This window comes from Protopterus annectens, chromosome 12.part0 (genome assembly GCF_019279795.1).
Source record: "Protopterus annectens isolate FY-2018-M chromosome 12.part0, PAN1.0, whole genome shotgun sequence".
Taxonomy (NCBI): domain Eukaryota; kingdom Metazoa; phylum Chordata; order Ceratodontiformes; family Protopteridae; genus Protopterus; species Protopterus annectens.
The window spans coordinates 653606331-653626780 of record NC_056746.1 but is presented as its reverse complement, the minus strand read 5'-3'; the positions used below and the strand labels follow the sequence as shown (position 1 = coordinate 653626780).

General features: G+C 37.1%; 1 protein-coding gene across 1 annotated transcript in view; it reads right to left on the bottom strand.

Moving 5' to 3' along the window:
- The window catches only part of ALG1 (ALG1 chitobiosyldiphosphodolichol beta-mannosyltransferase), a 634420-nt gene extending 615807 nt beyond the window's left edge, over positions 1–18613 (bottom strand). The window contains exons 1-2 of the mRNA XM_044089785.1: positions 18149–18613; positions 1956–2033 (exon numbers count right to left, since the gene is read on the bottom strand). Coding sequence (XP_043945720.1) covers positions 1956–2033; positions 18149–18422 — 352 coding nt within the window. The 5' untranslated portion in view covers positions 18423–18613. The remainder of the gene's footprint in view (positions 1–1955; positions 2034–18148) is intronic.
- Positions 18614–20450: the final 1837 nt, after the last annotated feature.

Sequence of the window (20450 nt, the reverse complement as noted above, 5' to 3'; positions counted from 1 at the left end):
CCCCCTCTGGAGACTTATCTGCCAGAAATACAACTTCAAGGCTGAATACTGCTCCTTTAGAATCTCAGAGCTGCTTCTTCTTGAGGTGGCATAAAATTACTGAACATTGCTTCACTCTTGACTGCTGATTCCTCTCCTTTGGGCTGTCCAATAAGTAGTTATAGTGAATGTGTAGCAGAGAGCCAGAACTTTGTGAAGCTGGCCAGTTGTATTCTAGGCAGACTATAACCCATATACCAATAAGACTACTGCAACAGTGGGAATGATGAACATCTCCAAGCGCAAAGTGTGGATGGGGGGTACTATCAGCCATACTGCATTTGCAGTCGAACCTGAGTGGTGTAGCTCTCTGTGCAGACAGGGCATAAACTATAGCAACTGTTTGCAATATTTGTAGCAAACAGTTTGCTTCATTTTAAAAAAATAATTTTTTTTAATAAAATGTGAGAAACTAGGGTTAGGAGCAGGACGAAGAAATGAGACCTGAATGGCTGGGGAAGAAGGGAGGGTGCATGTGTCATGCATCTGGCCATCTGGTTGGTGTGCCAGTAGAAGGAACAGACTTTTTTTTTTTTTTTTTGCGCTCTTCAATGGGAGAGTTGTAGGTGGGTTGGATTTAACTGAAATAAGCCGATCACTACAGTAAAGTGCTTTTTTTTCCTCTTCACTTGAAGAGCTGAGGGCCTAGGGCGGTGGTTAGTGGTACCAGCACAGGGCTCTGGTTTAGCCAGCTACACTTCTGTCTCCGGATCACCCTAAACAGGACTATCAGCTTATAGCCTGTTATATGACACATTCTGTGTTCCCTGATAATCGTGTAAGATTCTTAAATTTATTCAAAGAACTCCTTAGAAGCAAGAACTTCATTGTTTTGGGAAACTTCAACTACCTCTTAATAAACTTGAAGTATCTACAATTCCAATGTAAGGTATGCCCAGAAATTTCTTAGTTTAATAAACAAAAACTTCTCGAATCCAGACAGTTAAACCTACTAGAGAATAATATTCTTTGGTCTTTAAAATACAGCCTCTGCATGCACTATTCTCATGGTTATCTCCTTCCATGGTTAAATTAGACCATAAACTAGTGACTTTCACCTTCAAAATCTCCAAAGCCCCTGCATGTAATATCTTAGAATTCAAGGATTTCAAACATACTACCTCATCACTTTCTATAATGAGGCTTCAAAACTCACTCATGGCAGCATTACAACTGATGATAACAGAGAAGGTAGCTTCATAAAGGAGTTCTATGCTCATTTAGACAAATGTATATAATGGGAAATTCAAAAACAACCTCCTTGGTTGTCTTCCAACTTAAATAAACTTTACAATAAAATAAGGGTTAACTAATGCCAAAGGCAAGCAGAGTGATAAGCTTGAGTGATCAAAAGTCAGCTTGCCTATTTCAGGGAGACAGATGGGAAAATGAAGTTTTCACATTGTCCACTGGTAAAGGCTTCAGTACACTACAAATACAAGGAAATGACTTCTGCTGCACTTTCAATTACAGTGAATTTTTGCATCTCAAGAACCAAAAAAAAAAATGCTATAATATACAAAAAAATGCCAAACATGCCTCTCATATGTAAGATACTTGCAGAAGTTAGCCCCAAAACTCAACTTAATTTTCCAGTTGGAGTGCATCTTTTTTTGAAGTCTGGCATGTTTTCCACTTGTCTATGTGGGTCTTCAGCACACAGTTTGGTTTCTTCTCACATCGCAAAGTCGCTGTACACACGATCAGTCGGCACTCTATACTGTACACAAGGGGGAGGTTTATGTGCGAGCACGCGGCCTGCAAAAGACAGGCATCTCCTCTGAAACTTGTTTTTCTGCCTTAGCAGAGAGAGTGCCAGAACAGGGTCTATTTCCTCTGTGACCATGAGATGGATAGAATGCGTGTCGAACAATAAATGACTGAACAGCACATGTTCAACAGAAAAACAACCATACCTTTAATTGACATGAGTTCTGCAATAGGAACAATGGTAATTCTGTGGTTCTTCAACACATCTGTGTGAGGTTTTGTACCTAGAAGAAGAAATTAAAATACTGTTAAAAGATTATAGTGAAAATGAAGGGGACTTGTTTTACTCCCGCTTTACACTTTAGTTTGAATGAAAGCACAGCACAAGAAGAAAATGGGGCAGGGTGGAGGACATTCACAAAGCAAAATAGCACAAGGCTACAGAAGATGTGGATAGATACTATAGTTTCTCAAATTCAAAAATGTATCACCCTTAAGAGCTTGGAGCCAAGTAATCCCATTTTATGTTTTCTATGACACAAACAAGTCAAGTTCCTTGCTGGAGATTTCTAATGCAGTACTACTCATAAATGCATGCACAATTTATTCCACATTTGTAGTAAAATATGTATGTAATAAACACGCACTGTCATTGCTAGTTATTTTGATTAACTTCCCATTTGACTTTATATAGTTAACATAATATTCATTAAGAGAAATGGATTAACTGCACTAAAGTTTAACAATAGACCAGCCTGACTGTGACTCACTTTTGTCAAGTCACTTTACACTGAGGCATGAACTACTGAGTCTATTTCAATTAAATGGCTTTCACTGAAATTTTTTTTTTTTTTTTTTTTTTTTTTTTTTTTTTACACAGTGGGCAAGTTCCCCACTGCTGTCCTGCACTGTGTGTGTGTGTGTGTGTGTGTGTGTGTGTGTGTACACGTGTTTGTGCATGAGCGTGGGTTGGGGGGGGGGGCATTACACATACATTCCTTAAGCTACTATGAGGTCAAAAACACAAACACTGAACAAATAAAACTTTCTACAAAACCCATTTTTTGAGACAGGCTTGAAGGCTCATGTTAAGCAACTCAAAATAAATGAATATCATTATCCACACTAATTAATTTAAATTAAATACAGTACTCTTTCTTTAATCACACATGCTATTTAACTTAATTCAGCCATTCACTAATGAAAGCTACTATGACATTTTGAATTTATATTTTAGCTCTCTAAATGAATGCATGAATATGGCACAGTGGCGGAGAAGTTAGGGTTCCTACTTCATATAACTTGATTCTCCAGTTTGGCTGCAATTCCTTCCAAAAGGAGTCTAACTATTCTACCTCTGTCAATGTGGGGTTTTGCTGACTGTTCCAGTTTCCTTGTTTACCCCAAAGATATGGCAGAGGTAAACCAGCAAGTCACTAAGTTGCCTGAAGATGTGACTGCCAAGTGTGTGATGTGTATGTCTGTCTAGCAACTACTCCATGAGTATTTTCTCTGTCCTACTCCTACTGGGGACCTGCATATGTTCCAGCTCCTAAGTGACCATAAACTGGATTAAGCAGGTAATCAGAAAATAAATGAATTAACAAATAAAATTTAGAATATACCTGTTTTGTTACAAACTGTGCAGTCACAACTGCTCATCAGTTTGTTTCTTGTACACTTGGCCATTAACTGTTGTGTCAATATAAAAAAAAACAGTGGCTAAATCAAAAAGATTTTTATATCATCAAAATGGTTCAGAATATGCTAAGTTAATTGCATCAGAAGACGATAAGAGTGTACGCTTAACACTAGTATTGTTTATTCTTACCAAGAGGTTGAACTAATTGGTCAGTTTCCTTTTCAACGTACAGACAGCTACTTTAATCCCCTTTACATGCACACCCTGCCATCCATAAGGCATATAGGTGAACCATTTATTTCTCTAAAGGAGACACTGGTTGCATGCATTGAAGCCATGGCAAAATAAAATGTTGCCTTTACGTATCACAGACATGGACAGCTTCCCACACAGTTCTTATCCCTACAAGGGAAGGAAGTGTAGTAGGTACATAGTTGAATTCTCAGGTTATCAAAATTATGGCAAAAAGTTAAAACATATGACAATATTAAACTTCAACGAAAGTTGTGTGTTTATATTTTCAACTCTGTATTCTTCACACTGGTGTTGGTAGTACAAATAAAAACAATAAATGAAATGGTTTTTAGGCTCCATAGGTTTATAAACTTATACTAACGTTTGGCACAACCATCTCCTAAGGCAAGGATGCCCTTTTGATGTTTAAACGGGCATATTTTTAAAGGAATTTCACATAACTTCAGCTATGCTAATGATAAATGTTGAAAGTGGGCAGATGCTGGGCTACAAACTCATTTTACTGAGTGGCATTATCAACAGCAAATTTTATCTGGAGTATCAAGTAAAAATAGAACAGGACTAATCGTGAACTCTAATTAAAGGTCTATATATTCATTACAACACAAACAGGATACAGATTTGCCTCAGTCTGTCCCTACATTTCTGTATTAGGACTAATCTTGAAATCTAATTAAAGGTCTACATATTCATTATAAAACAGAAGCAAGATACAGATTTACATGTCTCTAAATTTCTATATGAAATATTACAGAGTTCTCATGATTTTTAGTGTTCATATTCTTTTGTGTATTGTTTCCACGCAGATTCTAATAATTTTTTCTTTCTCTTTAGAAAAATAAAAATGTGAGAACTACACTCAGTAAATGGTCTGATTAAAGATTAGTGCAGCCATGTGAGCTTGTACGTTATTGTAGTGGAATATTTAACTCCTTTTACTAATGACTATTTTTCTTTGACTGTTGCTCATTTTTGATTTGACAGTCTCACAGTTTTCAAGAAGGTTCGCTGGGACTTGTACTTCAGTACTTGGAACACAGCTTTAGAATGTGCTCCTAGCCTCATAAACAAAGTATCTACCTCTTGAACTTTAATGACAAAATGCTAAACATTGATGGCATTTTATGCCACAGCATCTAAAATCAATCATAACGGCGTTCGAAAGACATGCATGAATGGGCGTGCCTTAGTTGAAGGTTGGGCGTCGGGCTGGCAACTCAGCACCATAAAAAATCTACTGCCAATCATTAGCGGACTGGAGTTCCGCTGTGGCAACCCCTAACGGGAAAAGCTGAAAAGACAAACATCATCATCTAAAATCACTCATAAGAGAAAGACATGGAGAGGGAAAGCATTACTCTAGGTTAGCCCATTGTAATCTGTGTTGAAATAGCAGCCTTTCACAAGAGTACTTTCGCAGTAGTCTGGGTAGTATTTCAAAATAGTTTTTATACCACCACATTTTTATGTTTTTGATAGCTTTTTATATTTTTAGCCAAAACAGAAATGATACGTAGTGTCTTATTTTAAAATTCTTTGTGCATGTTGCAGTTGTTCAATTTAAAATAGCAATTCTGACCTTAATCGGACTGTTAATAAAATGGACTTATCTATACTGTATTTTCAGATTTTCTTATAACATACTCTAATAATGGTCATATATTTATGCAATGAATGAGCTAATAGGAAACAATGAGTGCAGCTAGGAAGTACATATTTCAATCTGCACTTGTCATGATGCTTTTGCTATAACATTCAAAAATGACAGAAAATACCTCTTTCTTAGACAAATATTCATACTGCAGACATTACAGCAACATCATTTAAAAAATAAGAGTCTGATAGAGTCTGCCAGCTAAAACATGCCAGCTGCATATATTTGTTGTGAATTGAGTGGCACAGAAATGAGCAACTGAATGGCTGTAAAGACCTATTGGTGACAGCCTCAAACAGAGAAAAAACATCTTCATCTTCAAGATATGCTGCTACTTTAAGGTGTATGTTTATGGGGGTGGAGAGGGGGGCATGCTGCAATATTTTCGGTAAACAAAAAGTAACATTTAAGAAAAAGTATACATATGCTGGGATTCATAAAAAGCCTTGCATGAGCTGTATGGCTTGCACCAAAAAGGCCCTGCTCCCACAACACTGTAAATTGTACTTGAGACACAGATTAATTGTGATGAATAAAGACCTCGTTATCAGCTAATCTGCATGTCTCCTTGAGGTATTTAACTGCTGCAGCCGTATTATACAGGCACTAACAATCCTCAACACTCACACACACACACACACACACACACACACACACACACACACACACACACACACACACACACACACACACACACATATGTGCGCACTGAAGTACACGTTTATATACAATACTCATTACAGTCCATGTACCTGCTCCTGACTTTAAGTGCAATTAAGGCACCAAAGTTTACAGTACTCATTGGTGGCTAACATCTTCCCCCACCACCATTTGATTCTTGTACAGCAGTTGGTGCCTCTGTGGCACAATTGTATTTTCCCTGCTGACTAGTGTCCCCACCACACCCCCAGATCCCATACTGCTGCTGATGCTGTTATGGCACAAGTGTAGTATTCCTGGTGGCTAGTGCTTCTGCCATTAATTTCCATACCACTTTAAATTCTGGTGACAAACACTGCTTTCTAACCATGTTCTCTTTTGCAACATGGTGAGGCATGTAGTGCCGATCTACATGTCCAAGCAACTTCAGGAATCACAGTGTACAGATGTCTTCCTGGAGGTGGTACTGAGACAGAGAGACAGCACACTGCTAATCAGCATATACGTTTGCCCCCTGGACTGCCTCATTAATATATAGAATGGCTATGGAACCAGACCTTCATACTTCTGCATGTCTTCCTGCTAGATCGCATTGCTGTACCGTGCTACACCATGTTAGGGCTATCTCTGAATTAAAATGAAATTATATTAAAGCAATTTACTGATGCTCAGTCACTTACCTTAGCACTACAGCATTTAGCTGAACAGTACTTCCCCCATCCCCATTCAAAGAATGTTTCATTTTCTTCATGCAGAAAAAAAATGAAAATACATAGTTTTCTTGCACTTATGTCACAGAGGAAAACGGGGAAATTTAACTTCAGTGACACTAAAATAGGAAAACCGTGTGCATCATCCATAGACTTCAAATGGACTAAACACTGAACATGTGCAAAGTTGTCCAGTTAATGTCTAGGGACATACAGCATGTTACATCACAACTGGAAAAACTAAGCTTTTTGGGCCGTGGTTTAATAACAGTTTACAAAACATTCTATTAAAAATCAGCCCCAAAAATATAACGAAGGGTACACAGAAAAATACACTGCATCACCTGGCTCACCAAATGCCACAATATATACAGAAACATCAGCAAATCACTTTAAATTGGTAACTAATCAGACTTCTTCTTCTTCTTCTTTCGGCTTTTCTCGGTTAGGGGTCGCCACAGCGGATCACCTCTCCAGTCATGATTGGCAGTGGAGTTTTCCTGTGCCCAACCTTCCACAGAAGGCACACAAACACACACACGCACTCACGCCTAGGGCCAGTTTAGAGAGAGAGTGTCCAATCCACCTACAGCATGTCTTTGGGATGTGGGAGGAAACCCACATGACCACAGGGAGGACATGCAGACTCTGCACAGAAGGCACCCCAGCCCAGGATCGAACCGGAGAACCTCTTGCTGTGAGGCGGCAACGCTAACTGCTGCACCACTGTGGCCGCCCAGTAACTAAACAGACTCTGTGACACATGAATTAAAACTCACAAACCTGATAATGAGACTAAGTCCAGGAATCAGACAAAGCATGCCTACAAAAATAACTCAAAATGTATTTATACTGTGTTAACTGATTAAGTGAACCAGTCCAGTTACCATTTTCAGCCACAACCCAAGCCACAATGGCAAAAACAACAACAAAGTAACAAATGCACTTAGGAATACAAAGAGAAAAACAATACTGCTATGAAGGCATTTGATAAAGATTATATGTACAAAACACAGACGAGGGATGGCAGTGAAAAAGTAAAACATTTAACAACATTTAAGAATAACCTCTAATCACAACATCTTCTGTGGTAAGAAAATCATTCTATGTTGCACAACTTATACTTAAGGGTGTTGCATCCAGGTTTGAGGAGGATACTGCTCTGCTGTATGCAGCTGTCATCAGACCAATCAGAGTAAAAAGCCCCCTTTGGGTTGTACCTGACCAGGAACCTGCAACAGCTTAAGAGATCACAGGGGTTCCTCAAGTGCTACAAAGACATAAGCTAATACAGTGGTAGGTTTATTGAACCTCAGTAACTTCAGTAAAGGAAACTTTACTTCCAGCCTGCTCCAGATCATCTACAGTTAAAAAAAAACACTACCCCTTACCAACTTCCATCTGAATCCCTCAAAATACTCTGCAGATAGACTCAAAACAGACTATGCAAGGCTAATAAACCACTTTATTCAAGAAAAATATGTTTTCACCTTCTGGGAAAAAAATCCTATACAATACCCGTCCATAAATGCAATTATAGACCAACTGCATCTCACTCTTATCCAAAATCAATACCCTTCCATAAATGCAATTATAGACCAACTGCATCTCACGCTTATCCAAAAGCTTGGAAAGGTGTATTCACTTTCAACTTACTGCACATATTACTTCTCATAACCTCCTTTCACCCTCAAAGCATAGCTCACAGATATAATAAATATTTGAAATTCAAGTCTTCTAACCTCACCTTAATTTCTAACCTCAACTTTATTTTTAGATCTATACAAGGCATTCAACAGTCAACCAAACTCTCCTAACTAAACTCTCTTCTTATTGGCTATCACACTTCACGTAACTGGTTTCTTAGTTAACTCACTAAAAGGTCCCAAACAGAGAAAAGGCAAGATGATTTCTCCTCACTCATGTCTATATTCATTGCAATCCCACAATACTCCATGCTAGGACCACTACTGTTTAAATTATTCATCAGTGACATAAACACAGCAGCAAAACAGGCTGCCATAATACAATACAATATAAGAATAACTCCATTCCAATATGTGCTGCTAGGACACTACCCATGCTCCAAACATTCAGCCAGAAATCCTTCTGCTCCACAAAAGTTGACAACTCACAACCTCTCCTGAATCCCAGACAATTATTACTATTCACTCCCAACTCTCTTCCCTCCCAAAAAACTACTTTTAACATACTATCACCCAACAAGATGGATAAAGAACTATAGAACACCCCAGAAAATTAGGTATGACTACAGACGACCAAAAATTTGTTCTCCACCTTCAGTAAGCTATATAGACACACAAAAAATTAGGCTGTTGCTATAGAGTCAAACACAATCTTACTGATTCTGCTAGACAAAACAAAAACACTTATTTTCTACTCATCACCATATTATATGCCCCTCCTAACCTAACCAATCTCAATTCCTCTCAGCTAGAACAATGATACAATAAAGTAGCCAAATTCACAACCAACCAACAATATCAATCACATCACTGCCTCTCTAAAGCAACTAAACTGGCTCAAGCTAAACAACACTCTGCTGTACTCACAACTAATTACAACCTTCAACTTACTGCACAACCCTGAACAATCTCCATCCCTTCACTCCACTAAATCTTACACTAAGAGAACTCTGAGCTCCACTTACAAATCATTATTCTCCATAACTAAACCTAACAACAATGAAGGATACTTCCTGTATTCACACTGCATTGCTAACAGTGGGAATACCATCCCACTCCACTTAAAAGTTTGCAATTTGAAAGACTTTTAAATGCCAAATGAAGAAAAAACTGATAGATAAATGGCTCTGCACCTGCACCACTCTTAGTTAAACTTGTACTAATATAGCTACATGGATTTGTGCCATAACTCTCTGTACTATTATCACAACTATACCCTCCTCTATCATCTCATCTCCTTTATCTTCCTTGTCCCTCCTCCCCTCTTTTTCATTGGGTGCTCTAACTCTTTAATCTTAAAAAAATGTATAACCCCTGTAACTCTTATTTTTAATCAAAGTGTTTGTAAATTATGCAATAAAAAATATAGGGAGCAAACAAGCCCTATGCAGACCATCTCAAAGTCATATCACTGTATTCAGTCTCCTACAGACTGCTGTGCAGCAATCTATGCCTAACTTAAAAGGTATCTTCTGATCCCACATTGGAGGGTTTTATTACACATCAACAAAACAAACAGCATCAGAAATACCATTTCTGAGGACTTAAGCCTCATATGCAACATAAACAGGATATGTTGGAGAAACACGTATGGGTCTCAAAGATTACCCCTTCTCTGGGGCAGGCTACTCATCCATGTGAAACAAAGCTCATCTCTAACCCTATTCAATTGCAGCTTGGACTAACAGATGGGTTTTCACTAATTTACCCCTGGTTTGGCACCAATGTCTCAAATGGACAGGGGCAGCCTGTAAATGCCTGTTGCATACATGGCCTATATCAAAAATTCAAAAATGTTAATTTCCTTGCAGTATTGACACGTGTCAGCAATATTTTGGTAAATTTAGGGTAAGCTTGGCTAAGCTTAAAATGTATCTTGGGCCAATAGTGTAGTAACCACCTACAAACCTTTAAATCTACTAAACATTACTAATGCTTAAAATTACAAAATGTAGAGGATTTTAAACTTCTATATAAATACAGAATTACATGTAAGCATACTGCACAGCACACAGCATTGTGTAATGGTCTAGGATCAATTTCTGAATTATCACAGACTACTTGCACATTTGGGAAGGGAACCACCAATACAGTGAAACCCGAGGACTAGTGTATCACTGTATTAACCCATGTCTCTATAGCACTTACATTTACATTCTATGAAGAGGTGGTCTCTGTAGTGTTTTCTTGAAAGTCAGTAATTAATCCACAGTCATAAAGTTTTCTAGGAGATTGTCCCAAATAGCTGAAACTACTTGGGAAGGCCCATGCAACCAGATACTGTCATTATTTCTATGAGTACAGGACTGGTTTATAAACTGCAACCTACTGAGGACATGTGGACTTTAGCCATCATTTAATATTTTGTAAAAGAATGTACTGAGCAATAAAGCAGCGCCAGTTTTACAGGTAGTCGATTGTTCAAGATAAGAGTAGTGCAGTGATGTTTGTGGATGTTAGCTACAGGTTAGCTAGGTGTATAAATCTATATACATAATTCTCAGCCAGATGAGTAAACTCAGTATTGTGTAGAGAAAAGTACAATTAAAGGAAAACAGCATTCCAATCTGGGAAGGAATATATTTATGGTAATGGTTCACCTAGCCTCAGTGGTCTACAAGTTCAAATATCTTGTATGAAATTTTAATTTGAGTTAGTATCTTGTTGACTTGAGCTTGTGTGTGTTTATGGAATGATACGGTTTGGTCTGAGATTAGTCCTATACACCTTACTGAATAATGATTGCAAATAAGGAAGAAGCCCCAGGATTAGCAAAATACATGTCTAAATTAAAAGATGCCTTTGTGCTTATTTTGTCCTTTTGCTTCCTAGACATTAGCAGTCAACAGAACTCCTTAGTTATAGTATTTCTAGATAAGTCAGAGCCATTTTAGCAGACTGCAGTAGTTTTCTGAAAATGTTCTTTAGTACCTTCTGCTGGAATGAAAATTGGGTTCAATTTTGGTCTTTTCTTAAGGCCCGTGATTCAATCTACAAGTGACTGTAGAACACAATCAAAGAGGACAATGGGGAGGACAATAGTGTTACTTTAAGGGTTCTCGAAACTTTCACTCAAGTGTTTTTCACCTTTCCAAAATTCATGATGGAAACTTTTCAATATTCACTGTTACATGCCAACAAAGATGATGATAGAATATTATTTATCATCCGATTTAAAATAATCAGAGCTTTACTAGGTAGTAGTAAAATAGCTAAATGTGAAACAGTCCCACTAGTTGTGGTAAACCAATTACTACAGGTGAATACTTAAGATTATCATATTATTCTCCCTACTGTGCAAGCAGTTATTTGACAAGGACATTGCGAATGGATATGTGTTGTTTTTAACAGGTACTTAGCTAACAGGCTCAAATAAACACACAAACATACACTCACTCACTTGCTCTCTCTCCCTCTCGAACATACAATGAAAGATTCAAAGCAATACAAGTGCATGATCCTATACACGTGCCTGATGAAGGCTACTCCCAGATGGGGTTTAGTGCACCGTGAATCCCGTGACAAATATCAACCATAGTGGCAAATATGCGTACATGCATAGATTGGCTGGTCCACGGACCATTTTCAACCACATGAATGCTGTAAGTTTCCAAGGACTTACATAAATTCATAATGTGAGTAACATCAAAAATATAAGTCACAGTGTTAACACCAAGTTGAAGTAAAAATTCATAACATATATACAAGTCTCTACTAGTAGCTGTGAGACGTAGTCAGAAGGTTCACACAGCTGTAACAACATCTCAATGGTAAAATAAGCCAGCTTACGGTTAGATTATACATATTTCTGAATGGTACATACAGTTTGTTATTTTCAGTTTGAAATGAGTAACTGTGGTATTTACAAACTATTCAAAAGCAAACCAAAGCTCAAATAAAAGGTCAAAACAAATCAAAAACTAAGAATCATAAACAGAAAGAATGTCAACCAAATTTCTTCCAGTTAAAGTGAGTGCTTTTGTCTCACTTGTATTAGAGATTTCTTCAGAATACAAACACACAGTGCTGTACAAACCTTTAAATAGCAAAATAAACCATGTGATCTAGGTCACGTGACTAAACACTTAAAAGATACACACCAAATAAAATATAAAAAACAGGTATATGTCTTCATTTTAACCTGTAAATACCCCAGAATTTAATCTCAATTGCAACAACTCCATGTATTCAATCATATTTTCCCAGTTTCTATCTCATAGTGGAGAAGGAACTTGTTAATATGAAATATATGAACTTATTGAAACTGGTGCAATGTACATGTTTACTAAGGGTAATAGTTGAATTATGTTCATAAATCCTTTGCTGTGTGGTAGTTCTGTCTTCTATGCATAAAAACTACTATCACAGGATATGCAAAATGCGATATAAACCACCCCTTCTATTTCACAATTATAATGTCCCACACAAAAATGGTCCTTTTATATTCTGGGGAAGATATATTAGTGTCACTGATAAATCTGCATTGGCTGCAACAGCCACACAGTCAATTTTCTAGCACTACCTGACTAGGAGGCAGACTTATTTACTTTCAAGCTTATCCTTAAGGTTACTGTTCCTTCTGTAAACAAATAAAGGGTCATCACCCAGAACTTGTTGGGGGGGGGGCAATCTTAATGGTTAAGTCCCAATTATGACGTACTATGTTTTTAAAAAGGTAATATCATAGCAGTTTAAAAACTGATACTCTCATGCCTGACATTCGTTTTTCTAACCGAATCAGGTTGCTTAAAAATGGGTGGAAAGTCACTGCCTCTCCTACTGGAAATTTCAGCTGCCAAATTGTGGATTAGTTCCTAGTAATACCCTCTCTCCAAAAAACACTGACGACGGAATAGCCACGTCTTTATTGAACATGCCTGGATTACCCAACCCAAGGCTGACATTCTTGTTATAAATTAAACTTGGCTCAGACCCGACATAAATGACTCAGAAATTAAACACACCCTCCCCCCAGACTATAATATCATCTGTAATGACCTTATAAAGAGGAAAGGTGGTGGTATTGGTTTAATACTTCCACAACAAGTAGTACATTTCAGTCTACAACAAACCAATACCAAAATTCAGTTCATCAGAGCTTTTTTTTACTGTCCTAAAAATAAATAACTATGCATCACTGTCCTTTACATCCCTCCTGGGGACAATGCATATGCACTGTAAGATATCCTACAACGGATATCCATAGCAATTCCACAAGAAAAAATACTATTAGGTGATGTCACTATCAACTGGACGGACATATTCCCTAACTCCCCTACATCCAGCAAGAACTTATACAACTTCACATAACTAATTAATAGCCCCACATTAAATTAGAACAAGATATCAAACTCCTTATCAGACTGGACCCTAGTAAATTCAGCACCACAGGTACAATGTTAGACTCTCACAGTGACCAACTCTCAACAGGTACAATGTCAAATTCTTTCAGTGACCATCACCCAACAATCTATACAACCAGATATCTCACACCACTTATACAGCATGTTTACAAAACAATACACAATCTGTCAGTTTAACCCAAAAATATTCATTACTATTATATCATCTATTAACTGGAAAATCCTAAAAACCTTCCCCTTGGATGATGCTGTAAATGAATTCAATACAAACTTTCTTTAATACCGTAAATAGCTTTTCACTCCTACAAGGAGGAGACTAAAAATGATGCAATTTTAATGCAGGACACAGAAAATTGTGAAAAGTATGAGAAACATATAAAACATCACAAAACCTCGAAAACTTCAGGATGCTCTGCAACAATACTAAAAAGTAAATAAATGAAGACAAGCTATACTATAACAACATTTAGAACAGTAGTAAACAAAACCCTAAAAAAATTGGGTCAGCAATTAAAGAAATCTTGCATCCCAGCAAAAAATTCAACCCCAACCTCTTTCCCAATAACTCACCACTCAAACATGCAAGAGATTCAACTCTTATTTCATAGATAGCATATTGCCCCTAACCAAGGACTCCCCAACAACTAATCCCAGCCCTGCCCAGCACACACATTATCACAACGTCCACTTTCACCTTCAAACCTGTGCCCACATCCTATATAAGACTACTCATAAGCAAATTCAAAGCATGCTCCACTTCAGATGATGACCCTGCAAGTGAGCATTTTACAAATAGCAGGCAATAACACTGTCTATCCTGTTTCAAAGCTTATAAATAAATCAATAAAGGAATCCAAGATTTCCACTCTCTGAAAAAATCACACATTATTCCTCTACACAATGGAGAAAATAACAGACGTCACTAACTTTAGACACATAGAAATGTTATCACCCCTCTCCAAAATACAATGCACTCAAAAACAATTCCTAAACAATCCCTGGCAGGAAGAATTATCCCCCATGCAACTATGCCCGGAGGAAGAACTATTCCCCCATGCAACACTACTTCTGTCCCTCCCACAGTATTATCACTGCACTTCTAAACTTTATACATTCACTTCTAAACTTTATACATACTGTTAATAAAGCTAGACATAATGGCAGCACAGTATTCTCCTTATTTCTAGACCTGTCCAAAGCCTTTGACATAGTTTGTCACTTCAAACTTCTACTTCAGATGTCCTCACTAAGTCCATCTCAGCCCGCCCTACTATGGTTCAAAAGCTACTTGTTCAATAGGTAAAATGGCACTTCACCCTCTCTCCAAATCTCCCAGTAACTACTGGTGCATCAAAAGGCTCTATCCTTGGCCCATCCTTTTTAACATTCTCACCAGCACCCTCCACACATCAACACAAAAGGCTTCCCTAATAACAATACACAGATGACTACACACTCACATAATATCTGACAACCTAGCACACCTCCAAAATAATTGGCCAAAACAGTCAATAGAATATGGCTTTATAACTCAAAACTCATACTCAACTTCCTCCACCACCGCAAAAAAAAGCCCCCTCCCCCCAATCTCTCTCATGGAAAAAAAAAGTAAAATTCTCTGTCTTAGTAATGCAATCAATTAAGTCATTTCTCATAGCAAATTATTAGGGATGCTAATGGATGATAATCCTAAACTTGACCTGCATATAAAAAAATTGATTAAAATAAAAACACCAAAAACTAGGAATGCTTTATAGAGCCAACTCTTTTCTCACCAATGCAACTAAAACTACACTCGCCACTAATTACCTCCTCCTCTCATTACTTTATAGCGTTCTTATCCTTAGTTAATTCCAAGCATCACAAAAGAAAAACTTCAATAATGCTATAACAAAGGGCTAAATTTTCAGCAAATACCTCTTTCAAAACCCACACTGAATAGCACTATAAAACCTCAAATGGTTAGAACTACCCCTCAACTAACATATACACAACTACCTATCAACTATAAAATTATCCAGCATCTGTCTGCTTGTCCAGCGCTATATGTCATTACTATCTAATGATCAAAAGCTCCTCTCTGTCCATAAACCTATCAAATCTGCTGGGCATGGTCTGTACTCACACCATGTGGCTAATGGCTAGAAATCCTTACCTGTATCCATCGGGTCAGTACCATCCCTCCAGTCCTTTAATAACATTCGGAAAGACTTCCTAGCCAAAATCTATCTCTGTTCTTGTGCAACCCCAAGATAAACTACATGTTCTTAACTTACACCTCCTTACTACCCCTTCTTCACTCACTTCAATCATTTTCTCTCCCGACTATCTATCGATATATACTACAACACTTTTTTCTCTCACTTAATATTACTATTCTTGTTTGTATTATAATACCTTACTTTTAATTTTTCTAAACTAGCTAAAATGTTTCTACATACTAAATCACTATCATATAAGGTGCATCTATTTCTCACCAATGTTGGCACATTATGTCTAATTTGGTATAACTATTTAAACTCGAGAAGAATTATTGTTCTTGAAATGTTTATGTAATACTTTGGAGCTTTTCTCCCTAGGCCTCTGCTGAAAATGGGCATCTACCCAGTTAGACTTTCCCAGAAATCAGATGTAAATATTTTTTTTTTATTTTTGACCACTTGGACTTAATTCATCTCTGAAAAGTTTGTTTTCAAGCAGCTGTTCCAGGTCTGTTATAAATCATAACTTGCCAGATGGCACTGACTCTTGCGAAATATACAATTCCCACTGGTGGAATCTTTGGTATTCAAACACTATTAAAAATAAGAAATGAATTATAAAGGCGGCAAAGCACAGAAGGCTAACTATTAATAAACTGCAGCCTCGAGTTTAGTTCATTTATTCTAACTTCCAAATTGTCTGACTTGGTAAGCTGCTTCACTACACCAAATATCTAAGGTCTAGGGTTACCACCGGTCCCACTTTGCGAGAAACAGTCCCTCTTTCGGCAGTTGTGTCTTACAAAAAAATTTAAAAATGGCAAATGTCCTGAGATTTTAGGACAAAATTATTTCCAATATTTTATGTAATAGTTGCATAAAACAGTTATTCTGTATCTAAAATATCTAAATGTTATAAGAAACTGAATAAGCAACTAAAATGCTACAAGAATAAGCTTTTATTTAGGCAAAAAAGTTAAGTTCTATCCTTTGTACTGACCGTGAGTATGTGTTGGCCTGTAAAATCTGATGTTTGTACCGAAAATGTCCCACTTTGGCCATTTGAAAAGGTGGCAACCCTACTAAGGTCACACCTCCAAAAGGTATCTGTACTTCGTGGATCTTACTGGCAAGAATGTAACTACTGTCCACATGTGCTATACTCCTCTTCTAAACTAGTATTGCTACATACGATTTCCAGTATCTGGTAAACTTACTTCCTTAAAATTCCCTTAGTGCCAAGTGGGGCCACCAACACAACAAGCATACTAAAAAATCCTCAAAAGACACCAAATGTCACTGACTGGCATAATGCCTACTTTAATAACAAAACATATCATTACCAACTTAAGATTGCACTCCCTAGAAATCCATTAGAAAACAGAATCAAAACAGCTGGCATTCAAAAGTACTGCACACGCTACATGTGATATATTAATATATATTTTTGCCTTTATAGCGAGCCTGAAATAGGTCCATGTGGATCAGTGCTCCACCCTGATAAACACATTTACATAAAATAATACAATAAAATGCAACCAATAAACAAATACGTAAAAGGTAACACAATAATGACATTACTGATCCTATATGAACTATATGAAGATATAATTTCTGTTCATGTGTTGGGTGCAGAAAAGAATACTTCTTGACAGCATCAGAAACTAAAGCAACACTGATTTGATTAACATAAACTTATCTTAGATTAAGAACACTTATTCTATTCATACTTTTACATTCTGAAATACTCAATAAGAATTAAACCAGAGAAGTTTGGCACAATCGCTTAATAGACCAAATACTCATTCTTCCATCTTCAAAATGTGGAACCCCACACCTCATAATGTGGAAAAAATGACAAAATGTGGAACACTTAACCAAACTGTTAAATGTGTCACCTTATATTTCATAGATTCATTTGGGGAAATAAGTACTATTATTCAATATTATTTATTAGGGATGCTAATTACTTAAAATACTAATAGACGTGTGAAAGATCCTTCTAATGTGGAACAAGGAATTTTTCAGATTCAAAATTAGGAACATTCCTCCTAGTGAAGTGTGGTGGAGAGGTAGAGATCAGTACACTGACCCCTTTACTCCACAATGTACATTCAGCCTACATGCCCCTGTTAATCAGCTTAGTTACGCCCACCCTATACAAATCGGGATCCGTAATCAATATTCTTAACTGCATGACCGCCTTACCAGCGTATCCCACGAAAGACACAGAATAACCGTGGGCTGCAAGAGAGAGAGCATGATACTGCATTCTGGGGCTACGGCCCACGTCTCCAAGAACCACCACGCATGCCCGTCTCTGCCGGCGAGCATCGCTCTCACCACGAAGCAATGAAAAGAGAAGAGGCGCTGCAAGCAGGAAAAGAGGCAGGCACAGCCATGGCCAAAACCACCCGGCATAGAGACACAACACCCAGCCTAAGCCGCACGTAGCCACTAACAGAATCAAAAGTAACGCCATATTGTTACTGTCGCCAGGGTGACGTTTAAGAACGCATGTATTCACCCAAACGCGGAAGTCGTGCTCTAGACTTTTGGAAAACACTGTGTTCTGGTTCTGCTGGTCTATGGTACAAATAGTGTCATGTCACCTGTAGTCTCCGGATTGGCAAGTCCGGGGAAAGCTATGTGATTGGTAAACTAATAGTAAAACAAGGGTGTGACATGCTGCCACAGTCTTTGTAGTCGCTGGTGAAACAATTCATTAGATTTTTCGCAGTTGTTGAGCACTACGAATGCACACTTAGATTATGGGTTGTACTAAAAATTATCTCGGAAAGGATTCTTACGAAAATGACAGGAGATTGTAATATTTTAATTACGTCTGGTTTGGCGTGCGATTGAAAACACGTCACTTTATTAGCTTATTTGTTTCCTAAGTGACAGTTTTTTTTTTACTTGTTTGTAATAATCAAATGTGTAATAGCCAAAGAGCTTCGGGTCTTAAAACGGTATGCTCTAGAACTCCCGATTTTCTGGGGACTGTTTACAGACCAAAATGATCGCGATAAACTCTGCAAATGTAATTTATCCGAAAACAGTGATAGGTTAAGAAGGCATAACGACAGGGTGTTATTTTGCTGTACCTAACCTCTGAAATGTATAATATTACAAGAAATCCACATCGCACATTCCTGCATCAGTATCTGCAAGCTGCGTTTCCAGTAGGATTCCACCTTTCACCCTGTCTCCATTAGAACTAGCTATTCATGGATTACGGTGAGGGGTGCACAAACCTCTCAAGTAATTTGCTATAAAATCAGAGGCAAAGCTAAAAGTAATAATGTAGAAATGTCCAGATCAGGCTCTCGGTAAATGGAACAGAATTTGCATCAACATACATTTTCTGAAGAATAATTATGAAACTTTCATGTCTGGCATTACTGATTAACTGTAATCCTTATTCCTCAGTGATTTACCAGGCAACCAAAAATAGTGAGAGACAGAGCAAAAATCGAAGACAAAAATCAGGGACAGCTGAGGGCTATGTGGATGCCAACCACCTTTTCATATAATATTAATGGAAAATGCAATTTTCAAATATGATTAATCAGTCATATATGCACCTAAGGACAGGAACACTTCATTATAATCGTCACATGAATGGTGCGTTGATTCTAGTCTCAAAAGAATTTATGCAGGAGTAGATACTGTAAAATCGTGCCCTTTAGAGTACCAAGTATTTTAAGTAAATTGTGTTAAAGCCGGAGCCAATAGATTGATTGCAATTTTTATTGCAGCTACACATATCAAGACAGTAATGTGTCTTGTATGAACTGGGTGAAAATAACTTTAGTTATATAATTGCATAGGACAATTACACTTTTATAAATAGCTTAATAAAGCAGAGCATATATTATAGCAAGATTTAAATGGACAGATGGTAGTAGTTCATATTAACTATATGTCTATGTGTGCATGTGTGTATGCACACACACACATACACATATATCTATATATAGCATACCTCTCAACTGTACAGACTTTTGCCTCATATTTTTGGTCTGTTTTTCAAAAAAAAAAATGGTTTTCTGGCAAATTATTAAAGTTAAAAAAATAATGGCAGACATTTGAGTTTCAGACATCATACCATTCAGAAAATCCACGGTAATGTAAAACATGTTGTTCTGTTAACTGCCTAAGTTTATAAGAGTAATATTTAAAATTTGTCTGTATTTTTGGGCCTTTGTCCCACTTTTATTTATTGCTTTGTTCAGATTTCTTCCTCTATGAGGTTGAGAGGTATGATATATATAGATAGATATAGATATATATGTATATACATACACACACACACATACATATGTATATATATATATATATATATATATATATATATATATATATATATATACACACACACACACACACACACATATATATATATATATATATATATATATATATATATATATATATATCACTGGAAATTCATATGGTCAAGACCATATGATAGTGTTTGAAAACTGTAAATATTAGTGTGTGTTTT